At 41.6% G+C, this 13,397-nt stretch overlaps 1 protein-coding gene across 1 annotated transcript; it reads right to left on the reverse strand.

The window, feature by feature from the left end:
- Nucleotides 1-5,233: 5,233 nt before the first annotated feature.
- Nucleotides 5,234-12,966, reverse strand: CUNH6orf62 (chromosome unknown C6orf62 homolog). The gene is made up of 5 exons (XM_051812825.1): nt 10,714-12,966; nt 8,606-8,782; nt 7,893-8,015; nt 7,025-7,159; nt 5,234-6,522 (listed from the first exon to the last, which is right to left on the reverse strand). Exons 1-5 carry the CDS (start codon nt 10,840-10,842, stop codon nt 6,397-6,399), a joined length of 690 nt encoding a protein of 229 aa, XP_051668785.1. The 5' UTR covers nt 10,843-12,966; the 3' UTR covers nt 5,234-6,396.
- Between the last annotated feature and the right edge of the window lie 431 nt (nt 12,967-13,397).

Below are 13,397 nucleotides of genomic sequence, written 5' to 3' on the forward strand. Positions count from 1 at the left end.
CACAACTTAGGCACAGATATGACCTTAGAAGGAGTTGTCACCATTGAGCCTGCCTTGCTTTGGGAGTAAACTGTCAAACATCAGACCTAATACTTGGATGTGTTCTCTGCTGATTTCACTCCAACATACACACTGAAAATTCTGTATCTTGCCTTAGCTGAGTCTTGAAGAAAGCAATGGAAAAAAATTACCATAATAAGGACAAATGGTACTTGGCTCCACCTGGCATCAGAACAAACAGATCGCCTGTGGGGTTGACCTGGTTCCATCACTGCAGATTTAGGCACAATTCTCTTACAGGCAAGAAAATACAGTGACTTCATGAGATCATCTTGTGAGTCTTAGTAGTATACCAGATTACATATCCAGTAACTGACAGACAACTGCAAGTTCCATATTTTAGAGCTTCGAGACCAGCCCTCCCATACTGTATTTTGTTGTGGTTTGGGTCGGGTTTTTTTTTTAAAACATACCAAACACCTACACCATACTTGATGTCTAGACGTCTGTCCTCATGGAGGGCCACATAGTGGTATGCCATATGTTGTGGAACAGTTTGTCTTTCTCAGTGAAAATAACTTCAGCTTCCCACTTCATACAATACATTGGCCAGCCAAGTGTTTGATGCTGGTTTCACATCATGACTTTTGCACGAATGCATTCAGACTGACACCCAGGGGCTTGCACCATGTACAGCTGTGCATTACAGATGCCTTAAGAAAGTGAGAAATCAGAAAAGACTTCTTCCCTCTGGCATTTAAAACCAGGAGTCCAAATACTAATCAGGGCAAATACCTACAACAGATTAAGGTGCAGTGAGGAGGGGTTTAGTCATTAAGGATTCCAGCTCTCAGGAAGACTCAATTTGTCAGTGATTAACTGAGGGGAGGAATGGGTAAGGAAGGGCATCACTGCTGAAATAGGCGTTAAACTATCAGGACTCCTTGTTACTCCTTCAGGTCAAGCCACTCCATCACAGGGGTCTCACAGCTGAGCTGCTGGGTAATCTGCCAATTTAATGATGAGCTAGCTGGTTGGTTTACAATTCTCAAATTGACAAACATTACCACCTAAAGGGGATGGGGCAGGGAGGGCAGGGATGTGAGGAGAATTAGGCAGTTAAATAACTATTCTGAACAGCAGTTCAAATCTGTTCAGCTTCATTGACTGGCTCTGAGCCACTGCCACGGGATACAGAAGAATTTCCAACTGCATTATATCACTGACCATTTTAGAATTCTCTATCTACAGAGGCCATTTAGCCAGTAGAAAGAAACCCCCAAACCTCTCCCTTACCTCATTGTCCATGGGAATGAAATAAAAAACACTTAGATTCCTATTTTGCTACTTGAGTTCAGGGACAACATGATGACAGTTATGACCTTTGTGATTCTATAATGCATTCACTGAATGACTGCTACCACCAGATCCCAGTCTCAAGCTGCTGTGGTTGTGGACGCAGCAGCATATACTGTCCTTGCCTAAAACAGAGTTAAATTACATGCAAGCTTTCATCAAAAAAGACACATTTGCTATCCCTTCAGGAAAACAAACAAACCCCACCCAACAACGGAAACCCTACTTTTGTTCACCAAGACAGTACCTGCGGCTGTACCACTGTAGTAAAATTCTAGATCTTTGATTTCTTCTGCTTAAAAGCAGTAGCTGTTTGAATAAATAGATTTCAGGAGTCCAGAAAAGCAGTTTGCTGAATGGGTGCTCTAGCATATTGTAATTGTGCTCAAATTAAGGGACCTTTCCATATGTAAATCCTTTCCAAACAGAAGTAGGTCACGAATATCTTCAGCCCTGAAAAGCATTTCAGTCAGCCAGGCAGAAGAGAAACTACACTTAGCTTCAGTTAACCTGTAGAGCTGACACAGCCCTCCACGGCATCTGCACTGCCCAGTCAGGCTCATGAACTCCCTCCCAGCTGTGGTGCACAAATCAGGAAACAGCACCTACTGCTGCAGACAGAACTGCGGCCTCCTCCATGGTATTCCTCACAGCACCGTTCATGTCTACTCCAAGACCACCACACCAAGTAAGACTTAAACACCAAAGTTATACAAAGCACCCACCTCTGGTCCATGACAGCAGGGAAAGCTAAGGGGACTTCCAGTTGTAGTGTAGAGGTTTGCTCTTGTCTCAACCTCTGAAGTGCAACAGCCGAGCAGATACAGACAAGACCTACAAGCTGAAGCCTTGCACTCACAACAACAGCAGGCCATAAAGTAGTACAGGTGCAAATGAAGGCAAAACTTGTACACAGAAATGTCATTTCTGGGTGCTAAGATATTTAGGGATAAATTACAACATTGGCCTTATGGTTTGGGAAAGAGTCATTTATAAGAAAAGATTACCAAAATGAAAAAATTCACAGAATGAATTCTAGAATAAACACCACTCAGACTAGTACCATTCTTCAAACATCCACACTCCTTTTTTTTCCCCCCTTATGTAAAGGCTTTTAGTAGTTTTATCATGTTACTTCACTCCTAAGAGCTGTTCCAGAATTTGTAGGCTTACATAGCTTGTGAATTTGCTTCTGCAATAAATGCAAAAATGAAACATCCGGCTGATAAAAGTAAATAGCAATTAAGTAAACTCACACTGCGTGTCCATCTGCTTAGTGGATGTAAATATGCTCTAGTAACTCTTGACTTTAACAACTATCATGCTCAATGGCGGGAACCTTAATGTAATCTTAAATGAAGCCTTCAACAGTCCATTAGACTAATCTCTGCATTAAGAGACAAAAAACCCTTCAGTGACTCTTCTCACTGTTCAACCCCCAGAGATCTAGATGTAACACAACTTAGCATTCAATAACTGCAAGTAATCTAATGACTCAGTACACGACAAGTGCAAGAAAAAGCAGGTTCTCTCAGTAGTGGAACAGGAGTGGGCAGGGAAGGATGCTTGCAGAGTTCACAAGCTGGGACTATGTGCAAGGAGCAAGAGATTATGGCACTCCTGTCGGGTTTTAAAGTTATTTCAAAATTAATACAGTGCATCTTAGTGTGCCAAATAAAGTTATGGTAATTCACAAGGACCATAGCCACCTACCCCCAGTGAAGAGTGATTCTCTGTTTTGTATTTTCTAAGTACAAATCACGTAGGTCTTTCAGAAGTGTCAATTTTTTAAGTGCCTAAAAAATTAAAATTTGTAAAATTACCATTTTTCCACCCCACCAGTTTTGTTTCTAATAGGCTTAACATTCTGTGATGAAAAAAAAAATTAAAGAGAAAGGCTGAATAATCTCAATGTATTTCTACTATCTGATCTATCACTTAACAGATCAACTTTAGCATAACAAAATAGTTTTTGAGAAGGAATTTGTTTTGAGACAGACGTGACAATGGGCATCGACTGCAAACTAGTTACAGGCCTATTACATTTTGGCAATGCTTGTACAGCAGTTCTGCCTTACCATATTTTGGTAACTTGCGCAGCTGAAGAAGCTTGAAAAGTGAGAAACATGTACCAACTATGACATTTAAGAAGCTTCTCCTCATCATGCAGGAAGCACCTGACACAAGCTTCCCTTCACCAGACAATTCATTGAGATGCAAGAAATCTAACGGGCTTCTATCTACTTAATTTATCTGTGCCCCACTGGCACTCACCAAATTCTCAGGACAAATCCTCAAGAAAACAGCCTCTTAAAACTCCATATTCAGGTGAAATATTGAGTGTATTTCAATTACTGGTAGTAGCATATCCAAAGTAGCCACACAAGCAGTTGACAGCAGGTAGCAACTATTATTCTTATATAAGAGCCCTTTCTGTATTTACAAACAGCTCCACTGAACACCAAATTAGGTGCACACCATGACAACCTGTGCTTTGGAAACATTAGTTTTGAGATAAAACCTACACTTTGAAGAAAGCCTACCAGAAAGCCACTAAGCTGATATAAAGAGGGCCTGAAACCAAAAGCTAGATATTGTGAACTGCTTCCATTCACTTCTGAAGGGCATTTTGCTGAAGTAACTTATCAGAAGAATATTCTAAGATCAAACTGAAAGCTCCACTGAGGAAGAGTGGAACAAGAGTTTAATCTCTTCCCTCAAAAGCCATTCTGATTAAGAGGAGAAAGAGATACCCTTCAAAGCTGAAAACACAAGAACAAACTCGCATACACTCCCCAAGATTCTCATGCTCTGAAGCCCGTTGGTCCCCTTTACCTTTTTCCCCCCACTACTTAGACAATACAGATGGCTACCAACTCAATCTGATAGCACAGCAAAGGCATAATGTTTGTTAGCTGGGTAGAATGGACATTTAGCAAAATTAGTATTCCAATTTTTTGTTTCGCCTAATTCCAACTGTGTTCTCCCAAGAAAGCATGGTATTATTGAACTCTGGGATCACTGTCACAAGGAACAAACAAGCAGCCTGTCTTACACATCCCATACAAAACTAAAGCGATTAAACTGAATGGGTTGTTTCCTGTAATACAGACAATTAAACTGAAGGATCATACCACTGCTGACACTTGAAAAACACTGCACGCAGCCACTCAGGCACACACCTTGAGGTTTCTTCTAAGAGAAATCAGAATGAAGAAAACCAAAATTCCTAAAGCAAGAACTACATCATTTGCTTTGCTAACCAAGGTAACTATGGCCCTGTTCTCATTGCTGTGAGATGATGTCCAAAATGACAAATTAAGAACAAAGGGTGGCATTTAGGTTTTGTAGGGTCTTGAAAGTTAAAGTTTCAGGAGCCTGGAATTTGTTTCCCATCTCAAGCTTCATGTGGACCCTTGGTATTATACCTTACACATCATTCAAGGAAGAGGCACTTAAAGCTGGGAAATTTTCAGTGATTTTAAGAGGTGTGGTGGTTACTAAATATTTTAGAAAGTCTTAGCATTCTGTAGAGCAGCATTTTCAAGATATTTCTTTGTAATGTATGGCATCTGTGAAAGTGAAGTTGGAGCTTCCACGTGGTGTTCTTCTAGGGTGCTTCAGATTAACTTGTAGGAACTTATAACTGAGGAAGTAAAAACACCCGTGTACTAATACAACAGTATGCCAGTAATTCCATTATTTCTGGCAGGTACTTTCAAAACATAGAGCCCACATAGAACACCTTTGCCACTAATCTTTGCTAACCTTCATAAACATTTACATTCTGTACATTTTCAGTGTTTGCAATGGGGGACACTTAAGACATAAGACACTACTGAAATTCAATTCATAGGATTTTCATAAATAAAACCAGTCATCTTTCACCTAATTTATTTAAATTCCAATTTTTTTCCAATTCCAAACAAAAGCTAAATACAAGTTTTAAACAGGTAAGCACTAGTTTTATCCAAAGGGAGCAGGCTTATGCAGTTTTATTCCAGTAAAGTACTCAACCCTTAAGCAGAGCCTTCTTTGTCATCAAAACTATACAGTAGTCTTCCTTTTATAATTGCACAATCTTAAAATGTTCTGCCAGAACCAACTTTTGACACTCCAAACACTATTTTACATTGGTTTATAATGTCTATTCCAAAAGAAAAAAAAAAAAACCTCAATGGGTTTTCCATAAGAAATGTTTTAGAAACCAGTATTTCCTGCACAGTTCACCTGCAAGTTTACAAGTCTCAACTCTCAAGAAAAAATAATCCTCTACCAACATTGTTTCTGCAGCTATTATTTTACCTTTTTTTGAGCTGCTTTAGCAACTTCAGACTCCAGGTCTGCCTCATCTGTATAAATGCATCCAACTCAAAAGAATACCTTCATACAGTTATACAGCAACTTGGGGAAAGAGATCCAAAACAAAAGTGCCAGTAAACTTAGACATGGCCAAGCAAACTAAAAGAGGCAAAAAATGCCTACACATTAAATGAGATGCATTTTTTTTAAAGAAAGATTTCTTTCCCACATTTATGTCCTATTGTAATAGACACTTTTTCGTTCATTAAAACGAGTGATAGTGCTCTTCGATACAATCATTAATAGCAAAGCTATAAGGCTTTTATACCCGTTACATTCACTTCTCACCCTCCAAATACTGATGGTTAACATTACAGATGTTAGGGGGCATGACCAGCACAAATGGGAACACCACCACAAATGATCACCTTGTGCTTTCGGATACATTTGTTTCAATGTAGAGTCCCTTCATTTCACATTTTAGCAAGATGCTGATGCAGTGCAGAAGTGTGCAGAGCATCCTTTCTTTCACAAGGTCCATGCAGAAAACATCTAAAAAAAAATTGCAAAGTTCTGAGATACAAATGATTAAAAGAATCCAGGATGATCAAGTTTCACAATGTATAGTGTTCTGAACATGAGTCCATTTTCTTCTAAATTCTGAAAGAATAAAGTGGTGAGGAAAGTGAAAATCCACTGCTGCACTCTGTGATCTTCCCCATTTTGCTGGCCAGTATCTTACTCTGGCATGTAAGGACAGAGGTGATCCTCTATGGTACCAACCGTCCAGTGAGTGAGCTGCTCCTGTGGCAGGTACAGGCAGATGCTGCATAACTTGAAGATTGTAGCTTTGTTTTTTGGAGTCTAGAGGCAAAGAAAACCCAAAGAAAAGCTATTAAACCTAAAAGTTAACTCAGGACTAACAGGCAGACCCCACAGACATTTAAAATTCACTGTTTCATACATATAAACAGCCTGAACTTAAAATTAGTCTGCAACCTCTAATGAATAAAATGTTTTCGCTATTCTGTTCATTCTTCGCTTGAACAATTTCTGTATTATCACCCAAATCAAAACAATGTTTTAATTTTTCCAGAACACTTCTAGGTCTATTTTAGGACTTATTTAATTTTTAATACAAAAACATTAATTCTATGTGAATGCATCTGTGGCCCATAGTTAGCTTTTGCACGTATGAATCCTATTTATAGCGTAACTTTCCTCTGAAACTGCCAAAACGCAATCATGAATGCATGATCCATTTTTCTACTTGAGCATTTTCCAACAAAATCACTGATGTTCCCAAGTAGAAAAGGCTTTTTATGATTAAAACACACTTGTTAAGATGAGGACAAAAGAAGCTTACCTGCAAGTGCTGTCTGTCAATGAAGAGAAACACTGACTGGTTAGGGTTGTTGACAACAATTCCAGTCTTGTCCTTTCGGCTCAGAACATGCAGAAACTGTTTTTCATAGTCACCATGATGAAATTCAAACTTGGCCTACATGGTGTGAGGGAGGGGAATAAAATATTTATTAAGATAAAGCTTGTGCAACCTATTAATTTCCTTCAATCTGGGGCTTAACAACCACTTTAGTTTCTTTCCTTTTCTGATCTATGAAAAGTAGAAATTGGGGACCACAGCAACAACATACTTGAGTCTTGGCACCATTTAAAGAATTCCCTAGTTTCATTCTGCCAACACTGACATTAGCCATTGCAATGACATATTAACAATTCAAAGGTATGACTAACTGCAGATATAACACTCAGTTTACCTTGTTGTTGTGGCAGAACATCCCTGTGCATCAATTTCTAGGGAAAATTATAATGCAAAGGTTCCATCCATCTCAGACCCTCTTTCATCCAACCAAATACAGCAACTTGGGATGCTCACAGAACCTTAATGACACCATCATATTTACACAAAGATTCATTTGTACTACGAGGCTAATCCACTTCTACAAATACAAACACACTGTGTGCATTTCTACATACATGGCATTTGCAAAGATCCTTCGGAAGCTTAAATTTTGGAAGGACTAATGTAACAGTGCATAAAGAGAGAAGGCAGAATTTGGCATTCAAAACACTGATTTCTTTATAAATAAAAATAGCATACTTTCTAATACCACAGAAGTCACATACCTTATCAGCTTATTGGTTAAGGTGAGCACTTATCCTCCCCTCCAGGAGTGAGTTATTTATTGAAGTTAAAAACCAAAACCAAATACCTGAACAGGCCTAAAGGGTTCATCAGATCCCTTCCACCGAGAAAACAGGAGACAGACTATCTTCTCAATATCATTGCGAGGCCATAGAATGAAGTCCATCTCCTGGGTACAGCCGATCACATCCTGTGAATGGCAAAGTCCTGTGTTTATATTCCCTTCGTTAATCAAAGACACAGATAAGCAAATTATCTATACAGGTACATAATTTAGAGGTGGTACTTATTACAATGTTTGTGTAATTTTCCATTTGTATTACTCAAAGCACAACTAAAGTCTTCCTTGCCTTCCACTGAATTTTAGTATCAGCAGCCAGTTAATGTAAATTACAAATTTAAGAAAACATTAGCAAAGACTGTCTACCTTCCAATATTCATAAAGCAAAACCACTTAGTTGTACAACAGGAGTCACTGTAAGAATTATAAACACATGCCTACTAAAGGACAAACAGGACAAGAAGATACAATTCCCAAGGCAAACCTCCGAATGAGACAAATGAAAGGTAAAGCTTAGGCACTATATATTTAAACAGTTTTTAAAACACATATGCTCTTGTTACCCTTCAAACTAGACCCCATAAACACATGGCTGCAGAACCCTCATGTTGCAAATGTGGTGAGAAAATAAAAAAAAGGAAGGATTAGCCTTAAGATTCACAAAGAAAAGCACAAGTGCTGAAAGACTAAGATTCAGCAAGTGTAAAAAGAAGACCTACCCTGCGCATAGACTGGTAGCGGGGTGCATGGAGCTGTACTACATCCTTCTGCAGAAGCTCTAAGGAACTTTCCAAAGAATAGCTGGAATCCCGCACACCTTTCAGGATATTTTCTTCATAATTATTGGTCATGACTGGTATCACTTCAGACACTTCAAAAAGTGCTGACTTTTTCTTCTAAAAAAAACAATAAAAAAATCACAGATTACATAAAGACTACAATCCTTTCTAGGCAACTAGAGGTAACACTTTGGTTTGGGATTTGTGATTTTCTGTATAAATGTATAAAGTCCACATCACACAAGTTAGCACTTTGACACAAACCACACTAAAATTTACATGCGAAAATTTATAAATGAATCAGATTAACAACTTTTTATAAAAGTTGAACACATTTTTGTAGTCTCCAAAGATGTGCACACTAATCTTGCAAACATTAAAGCTATATCTAAACACTAACAGAATTTCTGCTTTATCAAGTAGAGTACATGGTTTTGGGCTGACCAAGAGCCCTCTGCAAGGTTCTCTTTGCCAATCAACACCTTTTTTCCCCCCTTTTCAATTTTTTATAGTTGACCTATAATGAAAAGTGAAATCTTTCAATACCACATTTGGTGATAGCAGGTGATTGAGAGTCCATCTGAAGTTAACTATAAACTATAATCCTCTCAAAGGAGGTCTATTTTAATTTGCTAAGTAACTTTTGTACTCACTATAAATATTGCAGTATCTCTCAAGGAAGGCCAAAACATTATGAGAATGTGAAATAAGTTTTTGCTGTACATAAAATCACCTGAAGTTGTATTTCTGTTTCTAACAGCTTTCTTACAGCTCATGAGAAATCTTGAGCTACTTAAGAGCTACATAACAGACAAAGTATATTTTACCAAATAATGCTCCACTCCCCCCTCATCAGAACATACACAGCAGGCAACTATTTGCTGACCAAGCTAACCTGAGCTAAACTCCTACTTTAAGCAATCTGGTATGGGATGGACATCTTCAAGTTCACTATGATATAAGAAAAGAAACTTGCAACAAATTTCTATACAGCAACCCAGCAGCTGTATGAATGCTTCAACTAAAAGTGTTAAACTTGTGTCATCTAAGAAAATCTGTTGGCACGGCTTAAACATTCGTATCTGTATTACTGAGTCAGTACCCAGAAATTATATCCAAACATATCCACCTCTGCTTGTACTAGGACTGACAAAGAAAAGCAAATTGAACTCATGAATTTTAAAAGATTTTCAAAGCTTTTCAGGAAACAGTCTTCATTAAAAATACATCATTATTGCAGTGAATGCAAAAAAACTATACATTTGAGAGGATTAAACAATTTCAGTCCTCATCTACGTGCAGTTTGCGTATTATGTACTCTGTTGCCATTTCCTTTTATCTCCACTTCCTCGTCATTTTTTCAGCACATTCACTTCCTGAAGCACCTACTTTTCTTCACCGTCTATGGATGGAAACTCTCCTACAATTTTAGGTCTGTAGCTGGCTTTAGAAATATCACCCGGCTCCCCACCTGGATGCACAGCGGTAGAGGCAGCCAAGCAAATGGAAATTTCCTCTGCGCCCTCCCCGCTCCCTTTCAAAATGGTAGCAGCAGTTTCACATGTGCGTGCGCACTTGGGCCATTTCCACATCCCATTTTGCGACTCCTCCCTTCAACTGCCAGGTCTTCCCTTCTGCTTTCACCAGATAAAAGCAGTAACTCGGCAATCGCCCCAGCCAGTTCTCCCTTTTCTCCCTTCACAACTCAGCTCCTCACAGCGAACAATTGTGAAAGTTAGGGACCAATCAGAGTTAACAAGTTACAGTGTTAACTTTGAAAAATATCTACCCAATACAGAAGTTACCAAGTAACCGTGTAATGATGCACTGGCACCCTCTGCGTTACAAAACTACAGCATACAAAGAGCCAAAATGGCAAACACGAGCTAAGTAAATATTACAGCAATTAGCAATTAAAAAAATAAATGTTAAAAAGTCAATGGAATCTATCCAAGACAAAACATTTGATGCAATCAGACAGCAAGACTTTGCACAGCACACTTCATATACAACAGACAACACAGAGAGACACATTAAAACCAAGTTACCTTGTCTTTGAACACAAAGGCAACGTACATCTTGAAGTCAAACTGGTCAGCTAAAGATTCTTTTTTCTTTCTAAGCTGAGCACGAAGTCTGTTCAGAGCTTGTTTCTTCCGGGAGTTTGGGTCCCCCATTTTGTAAGACAGGTGGTACTAAAGCCTTTGGAAACTGTCGCTAAACTATGGGCACCTTTTCGTAAGACTCAAGTACAACAGAAACAAGTCGTTTGATTCCTGCTAATACGACTGAATAGATCAAACGCTAATGTAACCCAAAACCGCACCTCAGGCAATATTTTAAGAAAATGTCGTATTGGAGGGGTCAGGAAACAAAGTGAGTAGTTGTCCAGCCATGGCTAGACAAGAGGTTTTACAATAAATGAAGAAAAAAACCCGAAGAATTTTAAAGACAAAAATTTGAACAGTTTAGCCGCAGGAATAATGGGGTAAGAATAAAAAAAAAAAAAAATCAAAAACAAAACAACAACAACAAAAAAAACAAGCCCCGAACAAATCTTATCACAATTTATGTGAACAATAAAAAGCAACTGGCACAAGCCCAATCCATGGGGGGTACTTTTGCTCTGCTTACAAAAAAAAAAACCTCGAAGCTGAAATCACAAATTGCGTTTTACCCCAGCCAGATTCATGACTCTACTGATTATTATTCTCAGCCTTCCACTATTGCTATGTTGCCCGCCTTTTTCTTTAGAATTATTACACTTGGTGGAGAGCAGAGAAAAGGGTGCAAAGGAAGAGTGCACAACCCGGGAAGTATGACATTTCTCTGCCAACAACAACAAAATCAACTACAGACAACACAGCGCTGGTTCGCAGGGGAGCAAAGAGAAAAGACAGCGGAGTCATTTCTAACTTCATCCTGCTCATCATTGCCCTGAGGCTACTGCTGCCAAAGAGGAGAGGGATCATGATAGCCATTGACAAGGGGCGGATAGGGGTTCAAAGGACAGTATTATCTCACCTAGAGACTAAAACCCGAATCGGTGCCCCAAACCCGGGCTCCCTAACACTGGGAGAGCCCTACATCCCCCGACACCTCATACACTCCCTGGGCTGCTGATCCCCCGGGGATCCTTCTCTCTCTCTCTCTGCTGCTGCGAGCACAGTCAGCCGAGGCTGTGCATGGCCGGCGCTCTTGGCTTTCCCTTCGGCCCCTCTCTGCAAACAGGGCGGCAGCGCCCGGGGCGGCGGGACACCCACAGCAACACCGCGTCTCTCCCCTCTCACTTCATGGCCACGACTCGGAAAACATGGAGTGTTTTTCTGCTCCTGCTTTTCAGTGTAAAATTTTTTTCCGAGGTTTGTTCAATTGCAAATCTGCGTTGCAATTTTAAACCTCTAAAATACCCTCCCCCCTCTTAAAAAAAAAAAAAAAAAAAAAAAAAAAAGCAAATCCCCAATTATCAGGTTATTTTCTTCCTCTCTCCAGACATTTTTTTTTCCCCCACCACAGGTGTTTGATTAGTTGGGGTTAAAAAGTTTTTAGGTTAGCAAATTCGTGGGACCAGGTTAAGAAGAGGAGGGGGGAAAAAGTATTCCCCTCCCTTCTCTGTCTGGAGAGAAAGGAAAAGAAAGAAAGGAAAACAAAAACAAAACAAAAGGAACCCCTCCCGAAACTTTCCCCCCCCAGTTAAGCAAGAGACTGAGAGGCTCCGATGAGAGCCCGGGGCCGTGGCCGCTCTCTACCCGCAGCCGGCGGGCGCAGGAGGAGCAGTGGAGGAGGAGGAGGCGGCGGCGCTGCTGGCAGCACGGAGAGGAGCCATGTCAAGATAAAGCCACGAAGCCGCGGAGCCCCCCCATCCCTGCCGCAGGGGACACGGTGACCGGGCCGCCTGCTCTGCCGCCGCTCGGCCCCGACCTGGTCCCCATAGTCTAGCTCAGCGCCCCGGGGCCGGGGAGTGGGGAAATCGTGGCGGAGAGCGGAAGAGGAGAAGAGGAAGAGGCGAAGGCGGCGGTGGAACGAGGAGGAGGACGCGGTCCCTGCGCTAGCGGCTCCTACGGAGGAGGGCGGCGGGCATAGAAATCCCGGAGCGGCGGTGGAGTAGTACGGGTATGGCCGGGAGGAGGATGGAAGGGCTGAGGAAAGCAGCTCTTCGCCCAGGCGTCCTCGGAGGCGACGGCAGGAACGGACGGGAGGCTGCGGAAGCGCCTGCGCCTCGGCAGAGAGCGAGCGCCAAGCGAAGCTGCGCGTCCACCACCGACCCCTCAAAATGGCAGCGCCTTAGTCACACAGGCGCCGCCCTGACCGCTCCGCCGGCGCGTACCAAGCGCCTACGTCTCTGGGGGGGGGGGCGCTATCTTATGCTCCCGGCAGGAGGGTTCGGCCTCCGTAGCAACGCACAAGTCTTGTCGGAAGAGGCAGAGAAGAGAGTACAACAGCGGCTTTGAGCATCTCCGAGCCGTCACCACACTAGGAATCTGGGTCGTACTTCCATGCTCTTCCCTCTCCCCCCGTCACGCCTCGTGTAACTGCCCGCGGGACAAGTACCCGGATGGGGCTGCTTAACGCCGTTGTCGGAGGGGGAGGCCAGGGCAGGGCAGGGAGGCAAAGAGGGAGGGAAGGAACACCGCCTTCCCCCCCCGCCCCCGCCCCGAGGTGGTATCGGCTTCGGGCAGCTCCTCTTCCTTCATCTCCGGCAAATGACTGTTCCCGAAATTCCCCGTGTCCC

Source organism: Manacus candei, unplaced genomic scaffold, assembly GCF_025592945.1.
Source record: "Manacus candei isolate 608988 ecotype Guabito, Panama unplaced genomic scaffold, ASM2559294v1 h1tg000088l, whole genome shotgun sequence".
NCBI lineage: Eukaryota > Metazoa > Chordata > Aves > Passeriformes > Pipridae > Manacus > Manacus candei.

Bases quoted from the DNA above. Each gene is read 5' to 3' on its own strand.
- CUNH6orf62 (XM_051812825.1), bottom strand. From the start codon at position 10,842: ATGGGGGACCCAAACTCCCGGAAGAAACAAGCTCTGAACAGACTTCGT. The intron at 8,016-8,605 runs GTAGGTCTTCTT...TGCCATTCACAG, and splicing joins GCTACCAGTCTATGCGCAGG to GATGTGATCGGCTGTACCCA. The intron at 6,523-7,024 runs GTAAGCTTCTTT...CTTTGCCTCTAG, and splicing joins TTGACAGACAGCACTTGCAG to ACTCCAAAAAACAAAGCTAC.